The sequence below is a fragment of the Phasianus colchicus genome, chromosome 28, assembly GCF_987193195.1.
Source record: "Phasianus colchicus chromosome 28, bPhaCol1.hap1.1, whole genome shotgun sequence".
NCBI classification, from domain to species: Eukaryota; Metazoa; Chordata; class Aves; order Galliformes; family Phasianidae; genus Phasianus; species Phasianus colchicus.
The window spans coordinates 3231302-3259161 of NC_143463.1; the positions used below are offsets into that span (position 1 = coordinate 3231302).

General features: G+C 55.1%; 2 protein-coding genes across 4 annotated transcripts; both read left to right on the forward strand.

Moving 5' to 3' along the window:
* Positions 1 to 1497: 1497 nt before the first annotated feature.
* BSG (basigin (Ok blood group)) lies at positions 1498 to 12936 on the forward strand. 2 transcript variants are annotated; one of them, XM_031604234.2, is made up of 9 exons: positions 1533 to 1652; positions 5211 to 5558; positions 7080 to 7239; positions 8130 to 8218; positions 8702 to 8829; positions 9029 to 9302; positions 11174 to 11198; positions 11517 to 11580; positions 12021 to 12936. In XM_031604234.2, the coding sequence occupies exons 1-8, from the start codon at positions 1571 to 1573 to the stop codon at positions 11572 to 11574; spliced, it is 1164 nt and encodes a 387-aa protein (XP_031460094.1). In that variant the 5' UTR covers positions 1533 to 1570; the 3' UTR covers positions 11575 to 11580; positions 12021 to 12936. The 2 variants fall into 2 exon arrangements, with proteins under 2 accessions (XP_031460093.1, XP_031460094.1); XM_031604233.2 differs by lacking the exon at positions 5211 to 5558 and having other exon boundaries at positions 1498 to 1652.
* Positions 12937 to 15252: 2316 nt separating this feature from the next.
* HCN2 (hyperpolarization activated cyclic nucleotide gated potassium and sodium channel 2) lies at positions 15253 to 27597 on the forward strand. 2 transcript variants are annotated; one of them, XM_031604231.2, is made up of 8 exons: positions 15253 to 15796; positions 20577 to 21000; positions 23346 to 23507; positions 24547 to 24765; positions 24878 to 25024; positions 25110 to 25350; positions 25443 to 25607; positions 25798 to 27597. In XM_031604231.2, the coding sequence occupies exons 1-8, from the start codon at positions 15354 to 15356 to the stop codon at positions 26712 to 26714; spliced, it is 2718 nt and encodes a 905-aa protein (XP_031460091.1). In that variant the 5' UTR covers positions 15253 to 15353; the 3' UTR covers positions 26715 to 27597. The 2 variants fall into 2 exon arrangements, with proteins under 2 accessions (XP_031460091.1, XP_031460092.1); XM_031604232.2 differs by lacking the exon at positions 15253 to 15796 and adding an exon at positions 19880 to 20091.
* The last annotated feature ends 263 nt before the right edge of the window (positions 27598 to 27860 follow it).

The window sequence follows — 27860 nt, forward strand, 5'->3', positions numbered from 1 at the left end:
CTCACCCTAGGGGTTGCTCTGTGCATTGCAGGTGTGTATCCTACATAGAAGCAGCCGCTTGGAGCTGTGTCTGCGGGCTCCCACGGTGCAGGAGAGGCAAGCAAACAAATGGGAGGGGGCAGCCAGGCAGATCGTGGTGGTGGATGGAAGCAGAGCTTTGGAGGGAAGAGGAACTCCTGGAAGATTAAAGAGTTTACAACAACAGGCATCTCCCCATGGGGAGCACTGCAGGGAATGGCGTCGGTGCATGCATTGTTTGAGGATTTCCTGCCACCCCCACCTTCTCCTGCAACCTCTGCCCTCTGTTAGGTATGAGCTCTAGGGTTAGTTCAGCTGAGAGTCACTGCCCAAGGTGGGGGAAGGGGGTTCAGGGCCAGAGCTGCTGCCCTGTGAAGGGCCCCCTGCTCTGCTGATCGGAGCTGAAGCACCTGCCCGTGCTGTGTTATCTCCTGCCCCAGTCCCTGGGTGTTTATCAGGGAGTTTCAGCTGGGCTGGAAATGGGGACTTGGAACCCCAGCGTAACCCAGAGCAAATGGAAGATGCTATCTGAGCTGAGAGCCGGGGGGCCCATTGCCACCAGCCAGGTCTCAGCATGCTGGGCAGCCAGTTTGCCTTGGCAGGGACCCTGCTGTTGTTCTCAGGCCTCCTTTGTCTCAGCCTCACCCCCTGGGCTGGGGAAACGCTGACTGATTCCCTTCCCATGTGCTCAGCCGTGGCCTCGGCTCACCCCAGTGCCTCCAGTGTGGCCATGGGGTCACCCGGTTCTAATTGGGGACCCTATGGTGGTCGGGTGGCAATGGTCACCACCTCCACCTGCCGTTCCCTGAGCACAGGCACAACTCCTGGGACCCTGCAGGTCCCCCTGCATGGAGGAGACCCCCGGGGGGGGGGGTCACAAATATTAAGGATTGATAGAAGTTCAAGGACAGATAACAGCTCTGCAGGTTGGATTCTGGACTCCTCAGTGCTGCTCCGCTCCGAGGACGGCTGGGAGGTTTGAATGGGGCTCTCCAGCCCGGCCCTATGGACATCCCGTTCCCATGCCCTCTATGTTCGGTGCACAGCTTTGGGGTCAGCTGGATTTTGCCCGCAAAGAGCACAGAGCAAAGGGCAGCCGCTGTTACTCGGCCGTTCTCCTCGGACAAGCTCCCTCCGACCGCGTTCCGCGCTGTTTTCCTCCCTTTCGGTTCTGCCCTTCCCCACCGCCCGCGGATGGCGGCCCCGGAGCGCGCTCCCGTTCGGTTCCGCGGGGCCGCGCACTGCCCCCCCCCACCCCGCACCTCGGGCTTTCCTATTGGCTGCGCGCCGCGCGGTGGGCGGAGCCTCAGCTGGACCGGCCCGAACCGGCTCTCCCCGCAGGCAACGCGAGGCAGAAGGGCGCTCTCTGAGCCCTTCTCTCTGATTGGTCAGATCTAGCTGAGAGGGAGGGACAAAACTCCTGAACGGCGTCGCTATTGGTAGAAGGGTGGGCAGATAGGGGCGTGGTTTCGCCGCTGTGTCCTTCCCTCCCTCGTGACCCGGCGCGGCGCTTATAGTGGGCGGTGCGGGGCGGCGCGGGGCGCGGGCGGAGATGGCGGCGGGAGCGGACGTGCGGTGCGCGGTTCTGGCGCTGCTCGTGCTCGGCTTATTGGCGACCGGCGGCGATGCTACAGGTGTGGCACCGGGAAATGGGGCGGGAGGGCTGAAAGCGGGGATTGCGAGGGATGCGGGATGGGGTTGGATGCGAGATTTATAGGGGGTGAAGCACTCCTGTACCGGACCGGGGGTTATCAGCTCCGGGATGGGAGAACTGCACTTAGGAGCGGCTCGGGGCGAGGCAGCCGTGGGGGTGGGTTGTATGGGGGGGGGTCGGTGGGCTCCCCGTGGGTTGGGGCCGGGCGGGCGGCTCGGTCTCCCTGCGGCGAGGCACGTTCGCTGCGGGGCGGGGCTGCCCGGGCCATGCCGGGGGTGGGGGGGGGCTGCCCCAGGTCCGGTACCGCCGCTCCGCCTCCGTTCTGACCGCGCGGAGTCCCCGAAAGCGATGAGGAACGGAGCGGTGCTGATCCGAACTGCGAATTGCCCGCAATAAACAACGGGATAACTCAGCCGCTCCTCCCTCTGCTTGGGTTTATGGAGGAATAGCGGCTCTGAGGGCGTTAAACCTTTAAGGATGTTCACATGGAGCTTAAGTTGTTATAATCCTCCACCGCAGGACGGTCGGTGCCGTGCCCGGTGCCGTCGAACCGCTCCGTATCCGCCCGTTCTCAGCTGTGCCCACGTTGCCGTTTCTCCCTTCTTTATCTCATGGCATAAAAACGTGGCCGGGGTTCGTTTGAGGCCTCGGGGTTTGAGGGTTTATTTTTTTTTTCCCCGGAGGATTCTGACTCAGCCCCTGATGCAGATCGGAGGTTGGGGTTGAGTGTTGCTGGTGGCGATGCTGAAACATTTGATGCTGCGTTCAGGCTACAAAGTTACTGCAGTGTTCCGATTGGGATCCAAACGCTGGAGCCTGGGGGGCAGAAATGTCAGCCCAGGCATTTCCCTATGGCAATGAAGTTTAAATTCTCCTGCAATAGCTGGGGGGAGCAGGAGGTAGAATAACAGAATGGTCAGGGCTGGAAGGGACCTCAAGGATCATGAATCTCCAACCCCCCTGCCATATACAGGGCCACCAACCACCCCATTTAATGCTAGGCTGCCCAGGGCCCCATCCAGGGATGCTTTATTCCCAGAGCTGCAGCCAACAATCCCCTCTGGATACATCTGGATGGATGGGACCTGGCACTGAATGCCTCCTGTCTGTGCCTGCCTTCAGGCAGGGCTTAAGAGGGAACTTTCTGCCCTCACCTTGTGTTTTTTTCCTTCTTCTCTGAGCAAACCCTTCGGATAATGAAATTAGGTCCAACGTGTCGAGGTGCTGCCTTTAGGAAACACGAGTGGATAGGAAATTTGGGTTCCCTTTGTGGCTGTTTCACTCTGTTGCATATGGATGTGCTGATTTCTAGGTGTTGTTGGGGTCTGTTTGGGATGTAAGCTTTTGGGGGGGGGGGCACCTTGTTTTCCTCCTTTGCTTTTTGACAAAGAATTTACTGCGTGATGCAGAGCAAGTGTGGAAAAGCTGTTTCCAGCCTTGCAAACCTGGGTGGGAGGACCTGCCCTGCAGGCAGCTGCTATTAGATCTGCATTGTAAAGGATGTGCTTAATGAAGCCCCTTTCCTGACCGGGACTTCAACAGAGATTACTCTTCAAATCAACCAACTGCAGGGGTTATGGAGGGGGGAAGGGTTCACCTCTCCTCCACGTTCAGCACTTTTTGGAGCAGGATCTGCTTTACAGCCTCTAAACTGCTCTGAGTGCCCTTTAACTCATAGCACGTAACCTTGCAGCAGCTTGTTTTATCAGCCTGCTGTAATCACCTCGTAAAACACACGCACACACACCCCGAAATGAAACAAAATGCAAACCCACTGCTGCTTATTAGCCCTTATTTTGAGTCAGGCTGTAGTTAATAGGGACAGGCTTCTACATGTGCTGGTATTGATGCCGTGGTTCTTTGTGATGAGGTGGTTGGGAGCGTTGAAGCCCAGCGGTGTGATGCACAAAACCAACCCTCCAGCTTCAGACACCTCTTACATCTCTTGCTTAAAAACAAAGCAATTCAGGATCATCCTTCTGGTGTCCCTGTTATGTTTCTGTAGTCCTTTTGTGGCTTGGAAACTAAAGCTGCTTGCAAAGGTGTTTCTGAAAGGTGCATTTTTAGAAGTGATCTGCAGTGCTGTTGTTGACACAAAATAGCAGCAGCCTCCCAGGCTGCTCTGACCTCTGTTTTAAGGTGCCTTGGTTTTAAATATCAACTGTCTGCTAAAGCTGCCTTGTATCCTATGAGGTCAGAGCTCTCCTTGCTTCTCCAGGCTCATCTATCCTTGCAAACCTCTGAAGTTTCAGTACAGAAAGCTAAATCTCCCTTTGAGAAATGTACCTTGCAGGGCTCCTTTGGATTTATCTTGAGGAAATTTGGTTTCATAATGCCAACTCGTTTCTATGCTCCCAAAACCAGCCATGAAATGGCACATTAAAATGTCCTAAGGCTGTGTAAAAACAAACAACAACAAAACAGCCTCGAGCCCATCTCCCTCCTGCCTTTGTGTCACAAAACCCACGTGGAACCGTCTGTATAACCGTGACATCCAAGTTCTTAATACCAGCAAATTAATTTCCTGCTGGGGATGCTTTTGTTCTGCACGTTGGCAGTTCTGGGAAGAACAACCTGCAGTCAGCTGCAGGAAATAAGTGTTGCAAACCTCCCTCGTTTCTCTGGAACCTCACTGGGGCTGTCACGTAAGTAGCACTGACTCCACAATGCCTTTTCCTGGAGTGATGCTGGGTGAGAGCCACCCTTCCTGCCTCCTCCCCAGGGCCTCTTCTTCCTCCCCCTTCCCCGTGTTGTGATGATTTGGGCAGTCTGGGGCTTCTGGATGTGGCTGATAGCTGCTGGAGGTATTTGGCAGCTGAGCTCTCAGAGCCCTGCATTGCTTTAGCTGCAACCTTTGGACTGTCTGCTCTCAGACGTGGACCCCTGGGGTCAATAAACACGTTGTATATTTCTAGGTGATTGGTTTTAGCCTGTTTATTACTGATTTACCGCTGCAAAGTTGGCTTGCCTGGGGTGAAAAGTCTCATCTTGCTGCCTGCCAGTGGCTATGAAGGGTGAGAAATGCCTCTGCACAGTGTGAAATCAGCACGGCTCGTAATATTCTCAGCTTGGGGAGGTTGGAGCAGGACTTGTAAGGTGGGAGAAATACTTCAGATACCCCCGTTGGCGTTGCTACAGCAAGGAACTGTGCTCAGATGCTCGGTGTACCCATAGAGATGTGTGCAGGGAAGTGCTTTTCATGCTGCTGGGAGGCAGGGCTGGCTCTATGCATTCAGCCTGCACGGCCTCATTGCTCTCCCAAGCCTGGAGGGCAACGAAATGCAGACAATTCCCTTGCAGAAAGCATTTGTGTTTGCATAGCTGGGAATACTGCACGCTCTCCTGCAAGCTGTGGTTTTGCAATAGGAAATCTGGCTGGTGGTGGAAGTGAGAGCCATAGATTAAGGGGAGGGAGAGAAGGCAGGTGCTGATTTGAGGATGACTTGCAGCCTCTTCTCAACGGCTGAGTTTTTGCTTGTGGCAGGCGGATTCTTGCTTTTGCACTAACACTTTGCACTAATACCTCTTCAACTCGTAGCTGGTTTTATAAAGTCACCACTGTCTCAAAGGAGACTGACTCAGGACAGCGTCGAGTTGCACTGCGAGGCCGTTGGCAATCCCATCCCTGAAATCCAATGGTGGTTTGAGGGTAACGAACCTAATGAGACATCTGCTCAGCTTTGGGATGGAGCTTGGCAGGACCGGGTCAAAATCAACGCTACCTACAACCTGCATTCAACCAGCACCATCTACATCGCAAACCTCAGCAGCGACGACTCGGGTACTTATGAATGCAGGGCAAGCAACGACCCTGATCGCAATCATTTGTCGAAGAGCCCTAAAGTCAAGTGGATCCGTTCACAGGCCAACGTTCTGGTCATCGAACGTGAGTGGCCATCCTGAGGCCTTGACACTTGTTTGGACACCGGTGTCTTGAGTCTCGTGCCATGCTCACCCTTGCACCCGTGGCTCCCAAAAAATCCCCTTCACCTTCTCACCCCGGCTGTAGAACTGAGAGACTTCCCCCCTTTTCCCCTCCCTCCCCCCCAACACCCCTTTGTCATCTCCTCCACCACCTCTGGCTTTTGACCCCCCCCAAAAAAGGGTTGTGATTTCCCAACCGAAACACCATCCTGTGTCTTTTTTTGTGGAGCCAAAGACCTGGACTGTTCTGCTTATCCCCAAGTGCCTCTGTGCCCCAATGCTGGCTTGCAGAGCCCTTAGTTCTGTTGGTAGAATCTGCCCTAACCACCACTGACAAACCAGCCCTTCCCTGCACCTCGTGCAGCCTCTGTTCCTTTCGACAGCCTTGCTTTAAGCTCGCTTTCCTGCATAGTGATTCAAGCTGTGGGGACCAAAAAAATCTGCTTTTAGATGCTGGTGGTGCAACCGTTTTTGAAATGGCTGTGTCTTGTGTGCGGCGCTGAGGGTGGGGAAGCTGCCTGTGCTCTGGATGTGAGCGGTTCCTTCTCCTTCCAGAGCCAACAGGCTGTTGATTTCTGACTAATAGAAACCTAAGAGAGGATGTGACATCCAGCTGAGGCTTTATCACAAAGCAAAAAACTGTTCTCTCCAACGTAAACGATGGAAAACTCCAGCAGAACCTCCTTCTAGGGGAATGTGAGGAGACAGAAAACCAAAATGCCTGTCAGCCCTGTGCAGAAATCCATCTTTCTTGAAGATAAGGCTGGGTGCAAGGCTAGGAAACACAGTGCCATAGGGGCTGCGGAATGGTTCTGCTTAATGGCAGCTGTTGGAGTGCCTCCTTTGAGGAGCAACGTCTGAGTCATCTTGTATTGCATAATTTACTGCTTCTTGGCACATGGGGCTCCAGGAACTTTTGGAGTCATGGTTCTGTGTGGGTTTTTTTTGCTTTTTTTTTTTTTTCCCCTTGAGGGAAATCTCACTGCAACTTTTCGGGTTGCATCAGCCGATGCACGCACAGCTTGTATAAGGGCTTCTTTATTACCCCCTCCCAGCCATAGGTTACTCTGCCTGCAGGCATATAGATCTGCTCAGGCTGTGGGAGGTGCTGGCACTCAGCAGGCAGCCTCTGAAAGCAGAAAGATGTGCTGCTGTTCCCAGCAGGGTTTTTTCCATCCCTTCGTGGAGCTCTCAGCTCTCGAGGAGCTGCATGCATTGAGTTCCCAACAGCCTGAAGTGCACAGCAGCAGCTCTGCCTCGCTGGGAGCAGCTGTAGCTCAGCACCCCAGTGTTGCTAGGGCCATTTTTGTTGGACTGTAAGTCTCCTGTGTTGAAAAACATCCATTGGGTTTAGTGAGAAACTGATGCACAGGTAAGTGATGGAGGCAAGGAGCTGTGTTCTTGTTGACATTCAGGTTTTTTGGGCAGGTGCTTGACGTCACAAATAGCAGATGTTAACTTCTCTGGATTTGTTCACAAATAGGTCCGGTGATCATAGGGCAGTACAGCAGCTCTGCTGGCAAGCTGATCCTCAGCTGTAACATAAGTGTATCTGACACCCCCATCAAGGGTCACAAATGGATGCTGGGAGACAAGACACTCAAGGTAGAAGAAGGCAGTTCAGCCTCTTACATCACTTACACGTAAGTATCAGGAGCAAGGGCAGATAAGAACACACACAACAGTTGTTTTTTAAGCTGGAGACACTTGATATTTCCCTAACCCAGCCCTAAGTGCTTGCAGCCTTGCAAAAGAAAACACCAAAATAGTCTTTTAGACTCGAAGGCCACGTGGAACAGCACACTCTAGTGTTGTCTGCGTGATGCTTTGATGTGCATCGCCCTGCTCTCGCAGAGCAAGCAGTGCAGTTGATAGGAAAGCATTTGCAGGTTGTGGCTGAGCAGATGTGGGAATAGTGGCCTTATTGTGGCAGAGCAGTGAGCTTTCCTTTCTGATTACAGTCAGGCTTGGCTGGCACTGACCCAGCAGCTGTAGAGGCATCATGTCCTTTTGTATGGCAGCGCCGACGTGCCTGTCTCCCCATAGCAACAGGGAGCTGAACAAGGATTAAAGTATTTATAACCCAGCCTCCCTCGTGTGACCTCAATTCCTTAGCTGAGTGCTTTTTGGAAGTGGGAAGCTCGGTGTGCAGCAGAGCTAACAAACAGGCCGTTGTCCCATTGCAGCCGTGGGCTGAAACTTTTTGCTGGCTCTTTCCCTGGAGCGCTGGGTATTAGGGGAGCTGCAGAATGAGGGGTTTGTTGCAGTCAGCATAATCCACTAAATCTCCCAGCAGTAATTTTGCAAAGATCTTGAACGTGCAGGGAGGGGAGGGCGGAGAGCAGGGCTGTGGTGGGTGCAGGATGCTGCATAAACAGCTGGGATGGGAGAAAATGCCTCTAGAGGAGGGTGCTGTTCAGGTGTCCTACAGGGATCTGCCTTCTGTACATCTGAAATTGCTCTGCTGATTTGTTCACCAACAGAATGATGGCTCATAGGATGACCTGTTTGGGTTTGTTTTTTTTTTTGATAGGATCGAGGGGAATGAAGAAGAACACTCTGGTGTCTATGAATGCATCTATGAAACAAACCCAGTGGCAAAAGGAAATGTGTCTGTAGAAGGTAATGTGGTCAGTTTGCTTCTGTGGCTGAGGAGGGGAGTGGGGAAGCTGTGCTCTCCTGAGCATCTTCCTTTTGGAAGCTTTTCAGCTTCATAAAAAACTGCTTCTGGTCTTTACCAGTAAGGCTTCAGTGTCTAGTTGTGAATTAGCAGATGCCCTATGAGACATCTCCATTATATGAAGCAGCTGAAGCATCTGTAGGGTCAGCCTGAAGCCTTTGTTGTACCAGTGTTTGTGTTCCCACAACAGTGATAGAAGGGAATGGCAACCTGGTCCAACCTATCTGAGCCTTTCCTGAAGCAGCTTGATGTGCTTTCCTCTTTGAAAATGTCAGATGTTGGACGAAGGATGGGATCAGGACCCAGCAATGAGCTCCTTAAACTGAAAGGAAGCCTTATGAGTGATCAGATGCTGGCGAGGTGGATTGCAAGGAGTACGAGTGGTTTGCAGGGAGGTGTCTCATTTTCTTTTTGTCTTGCTGCAGTTCAACCCCAAGTTGTAGCATACAAGAAGTCAGAGCATGGGAACGAGGGGGACACAGGTGTGCTGACCTGCAAGAGTCTCTCCTACCCCCCTGTCAAAACCTGGACCTGGTACAAAAGTGATCAAACCGTAAGTGCTGTGGTTTGTTGCCCCTTCCCCAGCCCCCTTCTGCTCACCAATAAGAAGGCAGAGGGTCAGAATTAGCTATATCAGGGTATCCTTTATGCTCAGTGCTGTGGCAAGGAGGACTTCTGTAGTGATAGCACTGCATGGTGAGCGAGCAGCTCCCCTTATCCCAACCCTGATGTTCTCTTTTCCTCCCTCCTAGCCTGTTGTCAATGGTTCTGATCGTTACATCATCAAGAGCACTGGCAACAAGACAGAGCTACGCATCCACAAGCTGAGCATTGAGCAGGATACAGGTGACTACTACTGCAATGCTACCAACTCATGGGGCCCTGGAAGTGCTACAGTGAATCTACGCGTCCGCAGCCGCCTGGCAGCTCTTTGGCCTTTCCTGGGTATCGTGGCAGAAGTTCTGGTTCTCGTCACCATCATCTTCATCTATGAGAAGAGGAGGAAGCCAGATGAGGTTCTTGATGGTAAGAGGTGGCTGAGGTCGAATTTTCCTGGGGAAGTAGGTTGTGAGGTGGGGGCAAGTCGTTCTCATGGAGAGCTCTGACTGTGCTTTGTCAGATAGGCATTCAGCCTTTCAGGAATGCTTCTTGTCTAAGCATGGTAGCATTACCCAGTTATTTTAGTCTCAAGTAATTGCACTGCAGTGACAGTCCTTCAGCAAGCCAAGAAAACTGGGCGCAGGTTGCACTGACCCTTTGTCTCACCAATTCCTCTGCACTTTGTTCAGCTGCTTCACGTGGGTGTCTCGAGGACGGGGCTTTCTCTGACCATTAACATTCTGGAGAAACCAATTAGTAAACAGCAGGCTGTGTCAGTTCTATTAATACCAGGCTTAGCTTAACTGCAGTTCATGAAATCTGTTTTGGGCTCTCAGATTCACACACATCCTGACTCCTGGGGACTTCCTCCATGCATAGCGTTATCTTTAATCTGGTCAGAAAACAGGGGTTCCTCCCTTTCCTTATCAGTAGGAATCTTCATTGTGTTAACCAGCTTTTCCTTCCTTATCTGATCCCGTTAACAATGAAGTGTAGATGCTTGGTGTCCTTCCTCCTTGCTGGGTCAGTCGCTTCAGCCCTTTGCTGGGGAGCAGCACACATCAGGTGCACTGAGTGCTATGAAGGGGAAGCAGAGGGACTGGAACTAAACGTTCCTCCTCTGACTGTAGGGCTTCAGAAATTCTACTCAGGGCAGTTTTATGAGTGAATCCGTTCCCTCTGACAGCCCTGGTTGGAAGGCAGATGTTCTCACGTGTAGCTGCGTCTCTTAGCAGAAAAATAAAGCTATAAAAGGTTGACAGAATGATTTGACGTCAGCTGGGTCCAGGTCCTGTTGAGTGCTGATCAGTCAGAGCTGGAGGGGATCCTTTAACAGATGAAGACAGGACGTGTGATGCTAAAAGGTCCTCATACCCTCCCACCCTCTGGCTCGTCAGCCAGAGAGCTTCAACACTTGGGAACCTGAGCTGGTGGGTGAGGAAACAGCTCTGTGTGTGACAACAGGGCAACGTGGAGCTGTGTTCTCCCAAAATCTTTGGAGATTTGAGAAGCTGGCAGGAAGGGAGTGCTGGGCCAGCTCAGACAAATGCTGTTCCCCAAGCATGTGGTTGTGGGCTGGCAATTCCCTATTAGCTAAGCTGGGAAGAGTCTGACTTGTATATGGCACAACCTTGCTGGTGTTACCTTCCCACTCTTCCCTCCTCTGCTGCTGGATGCTAACTTGACTGGTAAGAACTGGGAGATGGCTCCAGCTGTGCTCCTGCATCATCCTCTCACCAGCTGCATGCAGATCTTGGAAGCTGGGCAGCCCCAGTGCTCAGAGCAGTGCTGTTCTGCTGCAGAGATGATGATGGAGCCTTCAGGGGAAGTGGCAGATTGCAAGGAGCTGGTGAAAGGACTCGGTGTCTTCTTAGCTGAGTTTCTCCACGTGCTGTGCAGTGTATTTGTTTTGATTTCACTGTGTGTGTGTGGGGAGGACGAGGGCTTATTGATGCTTAAAGCCTTGTTCCCGAAGCCTCCTGCATAGCAGGAGCTTATGTCTAAGCTTGCTCCTTGTCCAAGCTCAGGCAAGAAGCAGCTTAAAGCTCATACAAGGGTGTGGTGTTCTTGATAAGCCCTCCCTGCTCTCCCAGGCCCTGGTGAAATGACCGTGTGGGTTCAGTGCTGTGTGATACCCAGTGTGAGCAGTAACCCCACCTGGGTTGCTCAGCCCTGGGGTTCAAAGGAGTGGAAGAGCCAGAGGTGATTTCATGTTTGTGTTCTTCCCTGACACAATTCTTTCTTTTTTGTTTCCTTTTTTTTTTTTTGTTTTCTTCTGTGCTGTCCTGGATGTGAAGATGATGATGGAGGCTCTGCACCACTGTAAGTGCCTTGCTTTTCTGTTGAGTTCAGCTTGTATTGCCAGATTGCATTCATTTGGGGAATCTGCTCTGAACGTAAGAGCTAGCTGAACGTGAAAGCTGGCTGCTTCCTGAGAGATGTTTCCTCCATGTTTTTTTAATGTGGCCTCTATAGAAGCAAAACACTGCTTAGAACAGCACAAACACTTCCAAAACTGATCGTTCTGGAAGCTAACCTCACTTTGCTCTATCTCACCCAACTCTTTGGGCACAAATCACACCAGTGGGGTAAGGGTGGGTTTTGATGCTGCTTTCTTCATCATCCCTTTTCTCTTGGCAGGAAAAGCAATGCCACAAACCACAAGGACAAGAACGTCCGCCAGAGAAATGCTAACTGAGCAGAGGTCAGTGCTGCACCTGAGGTCACCTGCAGGCACCTTGGGGACCTGCTGGGTCAGCTGTCCCCTCCCTGCAGCCATGGGCTCATCCTACTGGTTACAGGGGGCTGATCCAGCTGGGGTCCTTCATCAAGAAGAGCTTTTGCCCACGCTGTAGTGCAGCATTTGGAGGGGAGGGGGAGCAAGCATTGCTGTTAAGCTCAGGCACAGGCCAGCAGGAGTCTGATAAGGAACTGCCAAAGCTGCTGGAACAGTGGGAGAGGCATGGAAGAAAGCATTGGGTTGTCCAGCATGGGAGGATCAGGGCTGTCTGATTGCTCCAGCATGGGATGGGTTGAGCTCACAGCTTTGCTTAAGGCAGCTGTTGTCCTTTTGCTGCTTCATCACCACCCCCCAGCACAGCTTCATTGGGTTTTCTAATTGCCTTTTTCTTTCTCTTGTGCCAGGTGACGTGTAGCTGAAGAACTTGTCTGGACATTGTTTTCTTCTGAATTTATTATTTTTTTTTGGTAAAATAGCACCAGGAAATACTTAGCCTGTCCTTGCGATTCAGTTACTTCACTTTCTACAGGAAATTAAGTTGTAGAATCTAAAACACACCTTTTTTTTTTTTTTTTTTGAAAAAGAAAATAAAAGAGAGCTGTGGGAGGGTTTTTTTTTTCCTACCTGTCAGTGTAAATCCCTTTTTTTTTTTTTTTTTTCTCCTGGTAGTTTGGGTCGCTGTCATAGATGTATTTCTTCATGTTGATCCAGAGGGGGCAGGTGGGGTAATGCTTTTTTTTTTCTCACCTTTGGGAAGAGCTGTGTGTGTGTGTTGGGTAGGATTACTTTGAAATGCCTCTGTGTGTGGGGAGCAGCAATGTCACAGCTCCCTGTTTGCTGCAGGTCTGTCCTGGGGGCAGGTCAGGAAGAAACTGCTGTAATAACCTGTGGAGATGATCTCCCAATGGGTTTAGAAAGATAATTCTGGGTCTTTCCCAATGCAAAGAGCATAGCTACATCTTTGTGTGGCTTGGGAGCAGCCTGCATGTCTTGTAATTGCTTTCTGGCCAGCTCCCCCCAGGGATGCTCTGGGTGGTTACAATCAAGCAGGCAACCAGGAGGCAGCGTTAGAGCTGGGCATTGGCTGAGCATGGGTAGCAATAACTCATTTAATGGGGGGCTGCTGGTATCTCAAATTGCTACACTGGAGTAAGGAGATGCTGGGGCTGTGGTGCTGGGGGAGGGGGTTTGCATTGTGTTCACCTTTAGGTGACAAAGGAGACTGAGAGCAGATGATGCTCCTAGGAGTTCCTTCTTGCTGAGTAGCACTGAGCTGATCCATCTGTTAACATACTTCACAAATAAAGACGATTCCTCTCTTTTTTTTTTTTTTTTTTTTCCACCTTGGTTTGGATTCTGATTTCTCTCTTCATTCCTGGTTGGGACTCCTGGGTTTGTTGGCCTGCTCTGACCCCTGCCTGGCAGATCTTTGTGGAGCACACAAAGATTTTGGCTTCCAGCAGCTCTGCCTGCTCTCTAATCACAGTGCTTGCACTAAATCCTTCCAACAGGAGGCAAACGGTGCTTTTTGAGGAGCACTGACCCCTGCTGCAGATCTGCTTTCGTGGTCCTGCCCTGTTGTGTGGTTACTTGGGGGCTCCAAGCAGCAGCTGGAGCTGATGGGCACTTTGTGCAGTATGCAGATATGGAGGAAAGCCAAAAGGGAAGTGCACACCAACCTCTTGGGTATGGGCTATGAGCACTGCAGCTGCCTTTCCAGGCAAACTCTGGCTTTTTGCCCTGTGAAAGCTGGGCTGTGGATTCCTGGAGATTCTGATCTTGGGATCTCAGTTGCCTGGGTGTTCATCTTCCTGTCCAAGCAGGGCTGGATGAGCAAATGGGCTGCAGCAGAATAGGGGCACTGAGTTTGTTCCTTAGCATCTATTGTGCAAAAAGCACCAGCAAAAGACCCAGGAGCCTGCAAAGGGCTCTTAAGTTTCATCTGGGTGTTTCCAGTGTCTTTAGGCTGGAAATCAACATGCCTAAAGGTAATGGACTCAGCAACAACCACATGAATACCTGTAGGGAAAACAATTGGTGCCAGAGATCCTGGCAGGAGCTGTGCATTATTAGGGAGCTGCTGGGACTGGTCAGTGCCTGCAATGAAAGGCAGGTGAGGACAGGCTGGATAAATGCTGGTGAAAGCAATACAGCACGGCTGGCTGCTTGACTCCCAGCTGCTGCCTTTGCTGTGGTATCACATGCTGCCCTGAGAAATCATTTTCCTTCTTGTGGAGGAGAGGGAAGGTGAAAGGCCTTTGCCTGCAGGATGCACGTGCTGGAAGCTCTTCTTGCTGTGTGCAGCTCTGCACTGAAGCTGATGCTTGGTGTTCCCAGCTGCAAAGTGCTTGGACTTTCACTCTGTGTGATCTCCATCCTTGCTACGAAGCCAAACCCTGTCCTGGGCAGGGATAATTACAGCAGAGCTTTGCTTTTAGTGCTGTGTTACCTGTAAGTCTGGCATCCCAGGGCCTTCCCCAAAATGCTGCTGCTGTCCCAGTGTCACCAGCTTGTGTGCCCTGGGTTGACCATGCAGTGTGGCTGTGCTGCACGTCAATGCATTATGCAAGCCCTGGCACAGCCGGCTTCGTGCTTATGGGTGCTATCCTGAGAGAGCTGGTGGGGGAGGAGGGGGAGAAAAAAATCAATGCGTGGCTTAATTTCCCTGTTGAGGATTGCGGGGCCTGGGTTGCAGCACAAAGCTCTGTTTGTGCCCTTTGTTCCACGGGATTGGCAATGGGTGAGGAGGGATGAGGGCTTGGGAGAGGGGATGCGTGGCTCCGTGCTGCGCTCTGCTGGGCTGCCGACCCGTGTCTGTGTGTCTGTCCTGCATTGCTCAGCTGCTCCTTGCCCTGAATATCCCGCCCCGTTTGTCCCTATGCCTCTTGCTCGTGTCAGGATGCAGTGCTCTGTGTGACTGCTGGGGGGGCTTGGATCAGCCAGGAGCAAGAGGGGAATTGAACCATAGAATTATTAATGTTGGAAAGGACTTCTGAGATCACCACATCCCAAACCATCCCCACCATCCCTTCTAAACACATCCCTCAACGCTGCATCTTCATTTTTAAACACCTCCAGAGATGATGACTCCAATTTTTCCCCGGGCAGCCTGTCCCTATCCATTACCACTTTCTGAATTGAATTTCTTTCCAAGTATCCAACCTGCACCTCTCCCAGCCTTCCTCTCATCCTGAAAGCTTGGAAGCGTTTGGGAGAAATTTGCTGTTGTTAATAAAAAGCAAAGGAAACTAATGAGAAACAAAGTGAAAGAGCCGATTCTCCCGGTCCCGGCTGGGTTTCTGCTCGGCCGGCAGCGCGTAGTGCCAGAATCGCGTCCTCCTCGTGGATGCAGCCGTCGTTCACCTTCTCACCCCGCACCCTGCGCTCGAAGGGACGATCCCCATCGCAGGTTCCGACGGCAGCTGCCGCTCCGCGCTCGTTATATTTGCCTTCTCAGGAGCCGGCCCGCTTTGATGCTCTGATCCTGGGCTCTCCATCCTTCGAACCATCGGGGCATCTCCTCCCTGCGGGGCTGCGCGGAGTGCACGGCTTGAACTGCTACGGATGGGAACGATGGAAAGCATCGGGGGCTGCGCCAGCGGGGGGAGCTGCGGAGCCGCTGCGGTCCCGTCTCCCGACCCGCCTCCGGTCCGCCCCCTGCCCGCCCCACGGCGCGGCGGCGGGCACCGCTCCGGTACCGCTCGGGTACCCGCCGGTGGCCTCGAACACAGAACACGATGCGATCGGGTGGGGAGGCGGCGGCCGAGGAGGAGGCGGCCGAAGGGGCCAAACGAAGCGGAGGGGCGGCCGCGGGGAGAGCGCGGAACCGCGGTGGGAAGGGATCCCCGAACGGGGAGTGCCGCCGTGGGGAAACGCCACGCAGCCCCAGCGTGGAGCAGCCCCGAGAGCCCAAGGTCTCTTTTTCCTGCGGCGGCGGCGGTGGTGTCGGCGGCGGTGCATCTCCAGGCGGGGCCAAAGCGGCCGAGGAGGGCGACGATGCGGGAGAGGAGACTCGCGGGAGCCAGGCCAGCTTCATGCAGAGGCAGTTCGGTGCCATGCTCCAACCCGGCGTCAACAAGTTCTCGCTGCGGATGTTCGGTTCTCAGAAGGCGGTGGAACGGGAGCAGGAACGCGTCAAGTCGGCGGGGGCCTGGATCATCCATCCCTACAGCGATTTCAGGTGCGCGTCCCACCGATTCCCCCCCCCTCCCTCCCTCACCCCCACCCCACTTCCTTTCCGTGCATCCTTTCGGAGCTCCGGGAGCGCGGAGCGATTGCGGGCATCGCTGCGGCGGGGCCGGGGCTCGAGCATCCCCGGAGGCCGCGGTGAGGGTGGTGGATGGAGAGGCCGACCGGAGCGCTCGCCCCGGCTTCGGGTTGGGAGGAGAAGGAGGAGGAGGAGGAGGAGGCCGTGCCGTGCCCTGGAGAGGGCACCTTGAGCCGCGCTGGAGGTGGAAGTGGGGGATGCGGCCGCGTGTGTGCAGGGAGGGGCTGGCGATGGGCATCCACCTCCTCAAGAGCCGCCGTCCATCCGGGGATGCCAGGAGATCTCCGTTTGCCCGGTGGGTGCCCGCACAAGGGCATCTTCTCGTCCTCTGCAGGGCCTCGGAACGGCTCAGCACAGCGAGGAGCCGCTGGAGATCCCGCGGGGATCGGGCTCTGCCCCTGTGGCTGTCATTGCGGGGGGGGGGGAACAGGGTCGTGCTCATCTCTGGGATCTTGAAGCCCTGCTGCACCCTCCACGGCCATGCGCAGCTTCGGGAAGGGTTTCCTTCCCCCAAGGAGGCCCAATCCCATCCCTAAGATTCAAGGAATTTGAGGAGAGATTCATTTCGTTCCCAGGAGGAATAGTATCCCCGAGGTGCAGCCTTTGCAGCTTCCAGCTGAGGAATGGCAAATCCTGGAAGAAAGGTTGTGTGTGCAGCAGCAGCTCCTGCCCATCTCCCTAATGGGGAGAAATCAGTGGGAAACACTTCCTGGGTTGCATGGAGGCTCCCATAGGGATGTGCAGCCCTTCTGGGGACAGGTGGCTGAGATCCTGCTGACATCTCTGGCAAGTAAGAGACTGCTGGGAGCTCCTGGTCCAGTGACTGGACAAAGGGGCTGGGGGCTGTTGGCCAAAGTCAGGGGGCCAGCAAGTGGCTCAGCACTGAGTCCCTCTGCACTGTTCTAGTGCTTGGGGGGCTGCACTCCAGGGCGAGTGAGCAGCCGTTGGGGTTATGTTGAATCCCCAGTGCACGCAGAGGTTCTCAGGGCAGTGCAAGAGGCTGTGGAATGAGAGTCTGTGCTGAGCAGACAGGATCGTGGCAGGGACCAACGCCTGCACCTCCTGGGTCCTGGCCTCATGTTGGCTCCTGTGCTGCTCTGCATCCTCTGAGATGCACGGAGGGGCAGCTGGAACCTCCAGCTCGCTCTCCTTGTATGCACAGTTGTGCAGCCACGGGGCTGATATTCCTGCCTGGATCCCACTGCGGGTGTTGCCCCTCCTTGCTTTGCTCCTCAGGGAGCAGCAGTGCTGCAGATCAAGGGTGTGAATGCTGCGTGGCTCAGCTGGTCACGAGTGTGTTCTCTCATGAGAGCTGTGCCACCGTCGTTCCCAAGCCATGTGGGCTCCCCATCAGCCATGAAGGTTCCTGAGGAGCTGATTTTGGTTCTCTTGGCCATGGGGCTCTGAGGAGCAAGGTGACCATGTGGCCTCACTGTCCCCCGTGCTGGGGTGAGAGCAAGCTGGCAGCACTCAGTGCTGGCAGAGCTGGAGCCTCTCTGCAGGCGACCTTGGGGGTGTCACCCTGGGACTGTCCCCTCCCAGAGCTTCTGCCACCAAAACCACTGGGGCAGAGCTCCTGCGTGTGCTGTGATGCTGCATGTGGCATAAAAGAGTTCCCTGCTTGGTGGGGAGGAGCCACGAGGAGAACCAATGCGTTATCCCAACCTACAAATGTGCAAAATAAACAAGATATTGGCTCAGTGTGGGGCTGGGAGCCCAGCAGTGAGGAGCTCACTCCACTCGTACATGCTCAGTATGTATGTCTGTGCATTTCAGATTATTCCCACCTTAAAAAATATATATATATAAAATCTGATAATGATAATGGAACACGGACACATCCGTGTTCACCCTGCAAAGCCCATTTTCCCATCTTAAGATAAAATCATTGCCCATCTGCATATGTGACATCATTTCATAATCAGAGGCATTTGGAGATCTGTCTCCTCATGGACGCAGCACGGTGATTATTCATGCAGAATTCAGGGGCAGATTTGCTCCAGGAACAAAAGTCGCTGTTTACATAAATACTGAATTATTAGGAAGCAGCATGGGTGGCTGTTTGAGATCATGAGCTGCAAATTTAATCAAAGAAACCTTGTCCATCGTGCAGTAGGCAACGTCGAGCAGAGCCACCTCATTGCTGGGTGCTGTGATCAGTTGTCTTTTTTCCTTCTGGTCTATAGTGATGGAGGAAATAAAGGACAGACAGAGACGTTGGCACGAGTTCTGTGCTTGTGCAGCTGGCATTGGAGCAGGGTTGGGAGTCAGGGTCAGCTGTGGGCCAAGCTTTGCAGTGACTTTGGGTGTGCTGCTGCACTAGGTGCTGTATTTGCATCCTGAGCGAGGGGGCAGGCAGTGCTGTGCACGAAGCACTGGGGCAGGGATGTGGGACTGGAGGAGCACAGTGGTTTTTTTGCAGCGTGCTCAGGGTGCTGAGGGTCCCTTCCCACTGGAGACATGCATGAACCCAGAAGGAACGTTCAGCCCATTAGCAATGTGAGCTGCATGCAGGGGTGGTTCGATGAATCACATCGGTCCCCCTTTCCCCCGGTGCCCTGAGCATCACTCTGCCAGCTGCCACTGGTTTTCTGCTCCCTGTGCCCATGGCACGTGCAGGGCTGGCACTGCCTGCTGCCACCTCCTTCATCCCAGGGCAAAATGGCTCCTGCTGCTCAGTGCCCTGCAGGGTGACCTGGGCTTGCTCTGATTCCTGGTGAGGACAATGGAAATGCCATCGCTGCTGATCCCGCTGTTAGTTATCCCCTGTGACAGCGGCTGGGAACAGGATGAATGTGAGCACGCAGACCTGATGGATGGCTGAAAGCCACCGCTTACTCATCAGGAAAAAAGGCTGTGACTGTCTGCCTGGGGGTGACTTTACAGGTTGGTGCCTTTGAGCATCATTTGGCAAAGACCAAAGCATCCATCCCTTCCCCATCCCAGGGGCTGTTCCTGCACAGAGCAGCGCCGTGCACCGATCCCAGCTGTGTCTTTTGGATCTGTTTGGTGCTGCACCCACTGCTCTGCTTCTGCTCAGGCCCAGCTCCTGGCATTGGCTTCGTAACCCACTTTTCCACGTGCCCTCATTTTTAAGGAACTTTGTATGTATGACAAGTTGGCCAATCGCTGTTCCCACTGTGCAAGGCGTGGTGGCTGCACGGTCCCTGTAGTGGTTGCATTCTGTGCTGGGGCAGTGGAGGTGAATGGGGACATCCCTGGTGTGCTGCATGCACACATCCCCTGCCCTCTCCTCCCATAGGGGATGGAGCCCTGGGCTCCCTCAGCCGTTGCTGTTGGTGCATTGGTGCAGCTGATGGAGTGAGGACAGACACCATCCCCACCCTCCAGTGTCTGCCCGCATCTCCCGCTGCCGTTACTGTGGCTCAATTAGGTCAGAAGTAAGGGAGATGGGGGGGGGGCAAGGATCCTAATTAATTTGTTTAGGAATATTTTTAGCAGCCTGGACTGAATCTTTTCTTTTATGCGCACGCTGCCCTCCAAGGAAAAAAGCATTGGTGTTTCAGCAGGGCCTCCTCTGAGGTCTGTGTAAGGGTGCTCAGGACCAGTTGCTCTTTCCCAGCAGGCTGCCCCAGCCCAGCAGATTGCAGAGGGATCAGAGCCAACGCTGCATGCTGCCCGACTGGCACCATGATTTCATCTTTCCTCTTCCCTGCTCAGTTTGGCTGATGCCCCAGTGGGACTCAGTGCACTGGGGGCACTTTGTGGAGCTGGGGTTGGACTTGGTCTCCTCTATAGGGTCCTGCAGCCTCAGCATCGCAGTAGAGCCTCAGTGCCCCCCACCCACCATCACCCCCCCTGCTGTCACCGAGGGCTGTGCTGTTCCAGCAACCAGAGCTGGTCCTTGGGGCTGGCTGTGAAAGGAAGAGCACAGCCTGTCCCTTTCTGGCTGCCAGCTTGTGGAGGGGCCCTGGGTGTGAAGTCATCGTTGTGCAGCAGTGACATCACTTGTGGTTGCCATGGCGATGTCTCACATGGGGAAGGTGTCATTGGAGAAAGGTCACGAGCTGGGATGCTCAGCTCCTTCCAGCCTTACACCAAGCTGCAAATGCTGGGGGAATGCATGGAGCTGCAGCCCTGACAACGGGGCTGCGTGTCCTGCTGTGACCTTGGTGCATGCAGGAAGGACATGGGCGGAAGGATGGGAGCCAGGAGAAGTGGGGGGCTGAGGCAGCAGCAGTGCAGAGGTGAGGGGGGAGGCATTCTGCTCATCCCCTCCTTGTTCTCCCTCCTTGCTCCAGCTGCAGTTGGACGTGACCATCTGCTGTCCCCCCCCTCCCACACTCGCTGTCCCCTGCAGGGTCCCCCATTGGGTGCTGGCAGGGATGCTGCCCACACAGTGCTGTTAGTTGGGGTTCCTCAGCCATGATACCTCCCCATTCTCAGGGTCTCCCCCCCTCGCTTCAGCACTCATCTGGGTTTTGGTGCTGACTCAGTCAGACCCCACAGCACACAGCCCTGAGGAGCCACGCTGCACCCATCGCCCTGCACAGCCCCCTGTGAGCCCTAGGTGCTGCCCTACAGTGCCAGCAAAGTGCTTCTGGGCCTGGAGGTGGCACAGCCTCACTTCATCCCTCGGGGACTTGCACTGTGCACAGCTCCTGCCACCATTCACAAGGACATGGCAGTGCCAGGGAGGGGTGCAGTGACCCCCTGCTCTGTGTTCCCGTAGGTTTTACTGGGACTTCACCATGCTGCTCTTCATGGTGGGCAACCTGATCATCATTCCCGTGGGCATCACCTTCTTCAAAGAGGAAACCACAGCCCCCTGGATCGTGTTCAACGTGGTCTCCGACACCTTTTTCCTGATGGACCTGGTGCTGAACTTCCGCACGGGGATCGTCATCGAGGACAACACGGAGATCATCCTGGACCCTGAAAGGATCAAGAAGAAGTACCTCAAGACGTGGTTCGTGGTGGATTTTGTCTCCTCCATCCCCGTGGATTACGTCTTCCTCATTGTGGAAAAGGGCATCGATTCGGAGGTCTATAAAACAGCCCGTGCTCTTCGCATCGTCCGCTTCACCAAAATCCTCAGCCTGCTGCGCCTGCTGCGCCTCTCCCGCCTCATCCGTTACATCCATCAGTGGGAGGAGGTAAGGGCTGCTGGGCAGAGGGCATCTGGGGCCAGAGGAATCCCAGGCGTGCATACGGACAGCAGTCCTTGAGAGTAGCCCTGCAGAGAAGGACCTGCGGGTCCTGGTGGATGAGGAACTTAATGTGAGCCAGCAGTGTGCTCTTGCAGATCAGATGCTATCCTGGGCTCCATCAGAAGAGGGGTGGCCAACAGGGATTGACCATCTCTATTTTGCCCTTTTGGGCCCCATCTGCAGTACTGCATCCAGGTCTGGGGCCCCCAACACATAAGAAAGACATGGAGCTGTTGGAGAGGGTCCAGAGGAAGGCCACAGAGATGAGCAGAGGGCTGCAGCAGCTTCCCTGCAAAAACAGGCTGAGGGAGCTGGGCTTGTTCAGCCTGGAGAAGAGAAGGCTGCGGGGTGAATCATTGCAGCCTTCAGTACCTAAAGGGAGCCTACAAACAGGAGGGGAGCCAACTCTTTGAAAGGGGAGATAACTGCAGGACAAGGGGAAATGGTTTGAAGTCGAGGGAGGGAAGATTTAGGTTGGATGTCAGGGGGAAGTTGTGTGCTGTGAGAGTGGTGAGGTGCTGGAACAGCTGCCCAGAGAGGCTGTGGATGCCCCGTCCATCCCTGGAGGTGTTCAAGGCCAGGTTGGATGGGACCCTGGGCAGCCTGGGCTGGTATTAAATTGGAGTCTGGTGGCCCTGCCTGCAGCAGGGGGGTTGCATCTTCATGATCCTTGAGGTCCCTCCCAACCCAAACCATTCTATGATGCTCCAAACAGCACCAGCTCCTCTGGGATGGAGGAACGGCCCCAAGAGGGGACTTGAGGAGCGTGCTTCTAGGGCTGGCAGCATCTTCTGCATCCCCAGTGTCTGTGCTCTGTGGGAACGCTAACAAAGCTGCTTCTGATGACTCCTAAGGGCTGCTGAGCTGTGCCCATGCGTGTGCATCCAGGTTTGTGCGTGCGTGCCAAGGTGCTGGGGCTTGCACAGCCCTGGGGAGCTGCAGGAGCTGCCAGTCCCTCGGGGTGCAGCAGGGGCTGCGCTGGGTTGCGTGGCTGAGGCGTGCTCAGCTCTGCTGCGTGGGCTGCAGCTCCTGACAGCACTGACAGATGTGGCCGTGCAGGTGCGTGCTGCAGCGTGGAGCTGTCTGTGCACACAAGCATGGGAGGTGCTGGGAGCTTTCTCGCCCTCCTCTGCTTCGTTTATTCCCAGCTGCTGCATCTCAGCAGCCTCCTCTTGGCACCTTCCTCCTGCAAGTCCCCCAAAGGTCCCCACCACCGACCTTCCTGTCTGCCCCTGCCGTGGGTCCAACTCTTTACCCTTTTCACTTTCCAAGGGGAATCAGCACAGAGAACACTGCGGATGAGCTGAGCCGGCGTGTGGCTTGGCAGATTATCCTGATAATCACATCTGCTTACAAAGGGATGGAAGGGGAGGGCAGCCGGACCTGGCGTGCCTTGGGGTGCGCAGCCTTTTGCAGTGTGGGGCAAAGCAGAGCATGTGCTGGCACTGCAGTCTCATGATTATCATTGTGTCCCACCAATGGTTCCAGCAGGGCTGTGATATCAAGGAATTGTCCTCCTCCTGCCCTCCCTGTGTGTCCAAATGGACCCAGGAGCCTTTAGAGCCCAGGGCTGAATGCAGGGGGATGTGGTGACTTTGTTGTACCCTTGCCATGCCCTTGCTGTGCCAGCTGCTTCATATGGTGCTTCTGGATTCCAAAGGGGGAAAGATGTAGAGGTGGCAATCTTTTCTTTTTCTTCTTGAATTCAACTTTTTTGTTTGTTTGTTTTGAGAAAAAAGAAAGTTTGAAGGAGAAGGAATGGGCCCTAAGGCTTTTTCTCTTCCACCTACGGCTCACACCTCTCCAGCCCTGCATTGTGCTGGTGCCCTTGATGAGAGGCACTGGGGACAAGCAGGGCTGTGACTGGGGGGGGGACACACTTGGCTCTGCCTTGTCCTGATCCAAGCTTGCAGGCACCCTGCTGGCTATAAATAGGCAGGAGAAGCACGGGCACCTGGGGCTGCTAATGACTCTTTTGGCCAAGGCTGTGCAGGTTGAATCCAGTGCTGCACCATGCAGAGCTGGCGGAAGGGGGGGGTTGGTGCTGCTTCCCAGCTCTTGCTGAGCACCAGACCCCATTGGCAGCATGGGCAGACAGGGGCTGGAGCTGCATTTGGATGTTCAAAGCTGGACACAGGGGATTTCTATGGGGATTCTGGTGCTCTTGGGCAGGCTGCAGGATGGAGGATGCAGGGGGTCTCACCCACCCTACTCCAAAAGCCCCCAGCACAAGGGGGTGGATGGGATGATGTGTGGCCACATGATGCTGCCTTCCTGCCTCTGCCCTGCAGATCTTCCACATGACCTACGACCTGGCCAGTGCTGTGATGAGGATCATTAACCTCATTGGCATGATGCTGCTGCTGTGCCACTGGGACGGTTGCCTCCAGTTCCTCGTACCCATGCTGCAGGATTTCCCCCAGAACTGCTGGGTGTCCATCAACGGGATGGTGGTGAGTGCTGCCCTGACCCTTCTCCCATTGCCAGACTCCACTCCGTGCAGCACTGAGGGCACAGCCAACCCAGTAAGGACATCCCAGCCATTCAGCTTGTGCCTTATGGCAATTTCATCCCAGTTATGGCCCATTCGTACTCACATCCTGTGCCTGTGCAGCCTGGTGGGTTTCTGAGTGCTGTGTGTCCCTGCTTTACCCCTCCAGTTTGTTCCACACAGGCGATGCCACCGACCCCAGGGCAGGGCTGGGACTGCAGACACTGGAGGCTTGTGGTTGCTGTGGGGTTGGGGCTGTGGCTTCAGGGCTCACAGGACATAAGGAGCACATTGGTCTCCAACAGGAAGAATGCTGATGCAGCTCTGCCCTCATCCCCTGCCTCCTTCCCCTTCTCATTAGCAAGAAAGCTGCTATTAATAAATAATGGGACGTATTTCTAATTGCTCCCTCTCAGCCCTGCATCCTGATCGTCTCCCCGCTCCACCCAGCTCTTCCATTCTCCTCTTCCTGTGCTATTTTCCTCTCTGTCTGCTCTCCTGCCCTTCCTTTGCTCCCCTCTCTTCTTCCTTACCATATCTCTCATCAAGGGGAAGCCTCCTTGAGGCTTTGTGCATGGAACCTGGGGGGTCCCAGTGCCCCAAACTATCACACTCCTACCCAAGCACAACAGTTGAAAAATGCTCCTGCTGCCAGGCAAGCAGCTCGGTCCCTTCAAAGTGGCTCTGTGCGTAGTTGTAGCTCAGTTAAAAAGTGCACAGTGCCTGAAGAGTGAAAGGGAAACCAGGAGGGACAGCACAGGGCAGAAAGCTGCGGGGTGCTGTGATGGGAGCACAGCGTTGCGGGAGCCCTGCCAGCCCAGTTGATGCTCAGCAGTTGGGTTTGTTTGGCTCTCACCTGCATGGCGAGGCTGTCAGGAAAGCAAAGAAACAAAGAGAAAACTCACGGCGCTCAGCGCTGCTGGGAGACGCGAGCAGAGAGCATCGAACTGGGAACTGCTTTGTACCCCCGGGGCTGATGACTGCATTCCTTGTGGCTGCAGAACGACTCCTGGAGCGAGCTGTATTCCTTCGCCCTCTTCAAGTCCATGAGCCACATGCTGTGCATCGGCTACGGCAAGCAGGCACCTGAGAGCATGACAGACATCTGGCTGACGATGCTGAGCATGATAGTGGGAGCCACCTGCTATGCCATGTTCATCGGCCACGCCACCGCCCTCATCCAGTCGTTGGACTCCTCCCGACGCCAGTATCAGGAGAAGGTGGGACCGGGAGGAGGATTGGGGTTGTGGTTTTGCAGCTTTGCTCAGTTTTGCTGTGTTTGGGGATCCCCCAGCACAGGTCCCAGCACGGTGTGGTCGTTTTTCCCTACAGTACAAGCAGGTGGAGCAGTACATGTCCTTCCACAAGCTGCCCGCTGACTTCCGACAGAAGATCCACGATTACTACGAGCACCGCTACCAGGGCAAGATGTTCGATGAGGACAGCATCCTGGGGGAGCTCAATGAACCCTTGCGTGAGGTGGGGGGCTCGGGAGCTGAGGATGGCAGAAGGGGACCTGCTGTGTCACAACCCCTCACTGCTCCCTGCCCTCCTTCCCCTATAGGAAATCGTCAACTTCAACTGCCGCAAACTGGTGGCCTCCATGCCGCTGTTTGCCAACGCAGATCCCAACTTTGTGACGGCGATGCTCACCAAGCTGAAGTTTGAGGTGTTCCAGCCAGGAGACTACATCATCCGCGAGGGAACCATTGGCAAGAAGATGTACTTCATCCAGCACGGCGTGGTCAGCATCCTCACCAAGGGCAACAAGGAGATGAAGCTTTCAGACGGCTCCTACTTTGGGGGTGAGCATCTATGAGCGCAGCTCTCCGTTCTCTCCATCAAAACCTTTGGCACCACTGTATCTCTCCTTTCTCCCTTTTTATCCCCTCCCCAGAAATCTGCCTGCTGACCCGTGGTCGGCGCACAGCCAGCGTCCGGGCGGACACCTACTGCCGCCTCTATTCACTATCAGTGGATAATTTCAATGAGGTGCTGGAGGAATACCCCATGATGCGGAGAGCCTTCGAAACCGTGGCCATCGACCGCCTTGATCGCATCGGTAAGGCTCGAAGGGCTGCAGGGCTGCACCTCCCACCACGCCTTTCCTTGTGTCCTACTGATGGGTGAACACCCAGAGGGGTACCTGGGCCCTGCTGGGTGCTTGGGAAAGGGGCAGCAGCACATGGAGGTGCCTGCTGAGGGGCCTCGAGTGCTGAGCCTCATTACTCTCCCCATTTCTTTTCTTGCAGGGAAAAAGAACTCGATCCTTCTTCACAAAGTACAGCACGACCTCAACTCGGGCGTCTTCAACAACCAGGAGAACGAAATCATCCAGGAGATTGTCAAGTATGACCGAGAGATGGTGCAGCAGGCGGAACTGCAGCAGCACACGGCCATGTACAGCCCGGTGCAGCCTCAGGTCACCTCCGCCATTGCCACCCTGCAGCAAGCCGTCGCCATGAGCTTCTGCCCACAGATGGCCAGCCCTTTGGTGGGCTCCATGGCTCTGGGCTCGCCCCGCATGATGCGTCGCTTGCAATACGCCCAAGCCGTTCCCAGTCCCTTCGCCGTCTCCCCAGTGCTGCTGCAGCAGAGCCCCCCACAGCAGCCGCAGCCCCCCGTGCCCCACGCCAACCCATCGCCCTCGCAGGACCAGGCACAGCCCGCCTCCGCCAGCGCCTTCGCAGTTGCCAGCCCTCCGTCCCAAAGCCCCTTGGCCAGCCGGACGTTTGCCTACGGAGGAGCCAAAGGGCAGCTGGGCTCCCAGCTCTCGCTGAGCCAGCAGCAGACGCCCGGTTCGCCCCCACGGTTGGCAGTTCATAAAAGCACACAGGCGCTGCCCACCAGCAGCTTCAGCCAGGATTCACGGCCTCTATCGGCTTCGCAGCCCTCCCTGCCCCACGGGTTGGCGGCTGGCAGCAGCACCCAGAGCCCCCCGGCTTCAGTGCACGAATCCTCTGCTTCTATCGGTGGAGGCCCAGCTGCCACCGCTGTCTCGCCGGGCTCCGGTCCCCCAGCCAGGCTGCGAGGTGCGGTGTCCTCCAGGGGGCCCCTGTCTCACCCTGCACCCACTCTGCAGCAGGACTCGGCGGCAGCCCGCAAGGATTCGGTGGGCAGCATGCCCGACACGGACCCAGCCAAATCCAGGCTGTCTTCCAACTTGTGACCTCCGCAGGCGTGGGGATAGGGGTGTTGGGGTGCCAGGGCAGCCAGCCCCATCCCCTCTGCTCCATCCCCACCGAGGAGCCCGTGCCCCTCGGCCACCTCCACCCCTGCTCCCTGGCTTCATCCCACTGCCAGGGACCCATGGGTGGGCACAAGGGGGGCTGTTTGCCTCCGACCAAAGTTTGGCCCCATCTTCCGCTCCTTGCGAGGAAATCCCACTGCCCCATAGAAGCCACAGATGCATCATCCCCAGTGATCAACGCTGTATATGATATATATGACCTGAATACAAATCTATATGTGTGCATCCGCAGGACACCTCCCTGGGGTCTTAGGCACGTGGGCCAGCAATGGCACGTGCCCCTGCCTCCCCTCCCACAGACCCATGGCGAGGGGTGACAGCAAAGGAGTGGAGGTAAGTTATGGGGTCTGAGGTACAGCAAGCCCCAGCAGACTCAGCAGTCCCCATGCCAGCCAGACTTTGAGGCTGGGGTGACCTCAGCCAGGCAGCCCTGCTGCTGGAGCCCAGGGAGCTGAGCACCAGGGCTGCCACTGCATGGAGCAGCACTGGGCTCTGCTGGCTTGCAGGCTGGGGAAGGCACAGACTGTGCGTGAAATAGGTGTGCCTGTGTGTGTGTGCGTGTATATATATACACACAGATGGATGGAAGTGTGCATGGATGTATGTATGCATGCACGTATGCCCCTGCCTGGCACACTGGAGCCTTCCACGTTGAATGTATGCAGCAACCCATGAGCAAGGAGCCCCACGCCCACCTGCCTTCCTGCAGCTGCAGGGCCAGGGGTCCAGGGCCACACTCCGAGCGTCACCTTTCCATCCAGCCCATCCTGTGCAATAAATGTCAGCAACTGACAGAGCTACACACGACTCCGTCTCTGCTTCTCCTTTGCTACCATCCCTCTCCTCTGCAGCTCCAGCCCTCCAACTCTGCCCGTGGCCACAACCTGGACTTCAGGCTGGGCTGCAGGAGGGAAGTCTGCCCTTTAAAGAGATGCTTCCCTGTCAGCACCAGTTGGGCAGCAATGGGGAATGAGAGGCACAGGGTACACGGGGTCCCCAAGCACCAATTCCTGCAGGGGATGGAAACAAACAGATCCCTGCAAAAGTGGCCACAGGAGGCTCCTG